At 44.5% G+C, this 3109-nt stretch overlaps 1 protein-coding gene across 1 annotated transcript in view; it reads right to left on the bottom strand.

Annotated features, from left to right (window-relative positions):
• Positions 1 to 1277: 1277 nt before the first annotated feature.
• c1ql3a (complement component 1, q subcomponent-like 3a) overlaps positions 1278 to 3109 on the bottom strand; it is a 16227-nt gene continuing 14395 nt past the window's right edge. The window contains exon 2 of the mRNA XM_008291939.1: positions 1278 to 1457. Within this exon, the coding sequence (XP_008290161.1) occupies positions 1278 to 1457 (180 nt within the window). The remainder of the gene's footprint in view (positions 1458 to 3109) is intronic.

Here is a 3109-nt window from a genome sequence, read left to right as displayed (position 1 = left end):
CATACAGTACAGAGATCATGTGTGCTGGTTGACAGCACACCAGGTAACATCTCACTAGCTGTCTAGTCGCTGCACACAGTTCATGGGCAAAAAGAAATAAGTGCACATGTAGATGTTGTGTAGCATCAGTGCACCATTAAAACTGCTGAAAAACCGCTAAAGCGTTCAAGTTTTGTCTAAAGTCACTGGACTGACTTGTAGCGAGAACGCTAACTGCCCCTAAAACCACAAAAAGCTAAATAGCGTTTCCACCTGCTAACCTGTAGCAGGAGTGCAGTTAACATAAATCACATCAAATGAATCGTCTGCCCTGACTCTCAGGAGGTGCATGCTTCATTCACACCATGGCTGCTGGACAGAAACCTTCCAGCACACTGCCAGGTACATCATTGCTTTAATTCAACAATTTGCATTATATTCACTACGTCTGTTCGACCTGACATGGTGTCTGAGCTGCAGGGAATCCTCCTGCTTGCTTTCCAGCAGTTTCTGTTTGCAGTCCGACAACACAACAATCAGCCGGACCGCCGTCGATACAGACGTATGAATGATCAGGGCTGAACCTGACTGAGCTCCTTTTTGAATTCGAAACAGATTTATGGACTCTTCCTTGGATTTATAGATCTTCTTTAACGGGAGGGGCAAGTTAAGTTCAAGGCCTCTGAAAAGAAGAAGCATGATGTTTGCTGATAAACTGTGACTAATGTGAGGGGACAGAAGCAGGAGAGGCTGAATATGTCTGCAAAAAATCTCATGTTTTTATTTACAGTCTTTGTTCACTTTGTGGTGTTTGGACACGAGGACCCTCTGTCACATTATATTCACACTAAACCTATCATAGCCAGAGCTGTGCTAATGGCTGCTGATTAGTGCCAGTAAAACCTGCCTATACGTGCACTATTCCCAACAGCCCAACAGTAAGTCCACTGAAAGGCTTATTGGGAGAGCTGCACACACCAGGTGTGGCTCAGGTGCACGGCATCACTTTTAGAAGGGAAACACTGCAGACTGAACACTGATGTAGGTTTGACAGACTCACAACTTTACATGGAGCACTTTTTAAAATTATGTCCAATTTATGTTCAAAGTCAATTTTACTTTAATTCATTGTGAATGTAGCTAAATGTAGAAAAGCAATTCATGTACAGGTTTGTAATTGTTTTGTGACAAAAGATTAAAAAGAGTACATCTTCAAATGTTTAATTTGTAGAAAGAAAATGTGCAGGACAGGCCGACCAGGCTGGTAGCAGCAGAGAGCGATGGCGTGGGACTGCTGTCTAGTCGGCGTAGATGATGAACCCAGAGAAGGTGCTGTACTTGTTGTTGTTGCCTCCGTGAGCTTTGCCTCCGTCTAGTTTAATGTAGACCTCGTCTCCTGGCTCCAGGTGCAGGACAGCGCTGTTACTGGCATAGTCATAGTTCTGGTCTGCATCCTGGGCTATGGCGCTAGCTCGCACCTGCAGAAATACACACACACACACACACACACACTCTGAGTACATTACTGTGACAGATTATGAGTTCCTAAAGCTGACTGCAAAGCATCCTAGATGTTAGGATGTAATGGGATACCTGCTGGGGATTTGCATGTTGTCTCAGTATGAATGCAGAACACACACACACACACACACACACACACACAGGACAACACTGATGTCTGCAGCATGAATCATACAACATACATGTCATGTAGAGACTCAGGCTGGAGCCTAGCGGCAGGTCGTCACACCAGTGGCTCACAAGGAGGCTGCTGCAAGATTTATTGACTAACTCATGAATGATATTGTGCACAGACAGCTGAACTGACTGGTGCATCTGTTCCTTTGTGATGTAAAATGAGTCCTGAAGGTATACTGAGAGATATTTAGAGTTATGAAATGCAGGGCTTTTTGGCATGGCAGGGGGATGCTGGGAGATGCCAGGTGACCAACACAGACATCACAACTCAGAGTCAGAGACAACAGCGTGGCTTTGTAGGAAACCTGTTCTGTGAGTGTTTCAGCCCAGTCAGCCAGATGCTGTAAGGCGACTGTTTAGCAGCAAAAACTGGAGATAAAAGTATTTTCCTAAACATTTGTTGAACAAGCTGCTGTCACTGTGGATGATGGATGTGCTCTGTGAAAGACAACATCTTCCTGAAATACTTTATTCAACCATTTAGGAACCTACAAATTACAGTTAGGGAAAGGTCATAGTGCCGGTAAGATGTAAAAAATTCAATCTCCAGCAAAGCTCTTGTTGCCACGTGTCAGACAGAGATTCACTTTATGTCTCCAGCAGCACAGTGATTATAGAGAAACACGAGCTAGCAGAGGATGAGCACCTGTAAACGATTAGTTAACACTCATCTATATGAGTTTCACTTATTTTATTTATTTCTGGCAGCTGCAGTGTAGAAAGAGACACGAGTGACGAGACACATAACGCAGGTTCCTGTCCAGATTCATGGATGCTGTGGTCGTTCCTAAGCCATGACAGCATTGGGCCTCTACCTTCACCCTAACTGTGAGCAGCACCATCTAGCTCAGTCCCAGCTGCCTCCATGCTGCAGACGCTGCAGCTTTCAGGTTTATTCAGACGGAGCAGGTCACATGAAGCTCATTGGACCAAACTGTAAGTCCTCCCGGTGAGAAGATCCTCCAGCAAGTCAACAGTTTGTGATCTCCACCTGTCAAAAACAGCTCTGAGTTGTGCTGAAGGTTCAAGATTATAAAGAGATCATTCCTCCCCAATATTCTGGTCCAGCTCATGGATTATGTAGAACTCTACATTCGAGTGTGTCACAACTCAGTTAAATAAGATCAGAGTGCAGCCACAACGTCCTTCAGGAAAGCGTTTACGACCTTCTATAGCAAATACACAAATGTGCTGTCAGTGACAGTTATTTAAATGGCAGCTCAACAGTGTAGTGGAGCCCTGTGATAGACTGGCTACCTGTCCAGGTGAACCTGAGTCAGGAAGGGGCTGGAGTCTATCCCAGTTGAGATATATATATATAGGTGTGTGTGTGTGTGTGTGTGTGTGTGTGTGTGTGTACTTTTTTCCTCAGAAGACATCAATAGATCTATGATAGCACTAAAATGCATGGTTCTTTTTTGTGACAAAGACA

Source organism: Stegastes partitus, unplaced genomic scaffold, assembly GCF_000690725.1.
Source record: "Stegastes partitus isolate 25-593 unplaced genomic scaffold, Stegastes_partitus-1.0.2 Scaffold771, whole genome shotgun sequence".
NCBI classification, from domain to species: Eukaryota; Metazoa; Chordata; class Actinopteri; family Pomacentridae; genus Stegastes; species Stegastes partitus.
The sequence above is the reverse complement of the archived record's forward strand: the minus strand, read 5'-3'. Positions and strand labels throughout refer to the sequence as shown.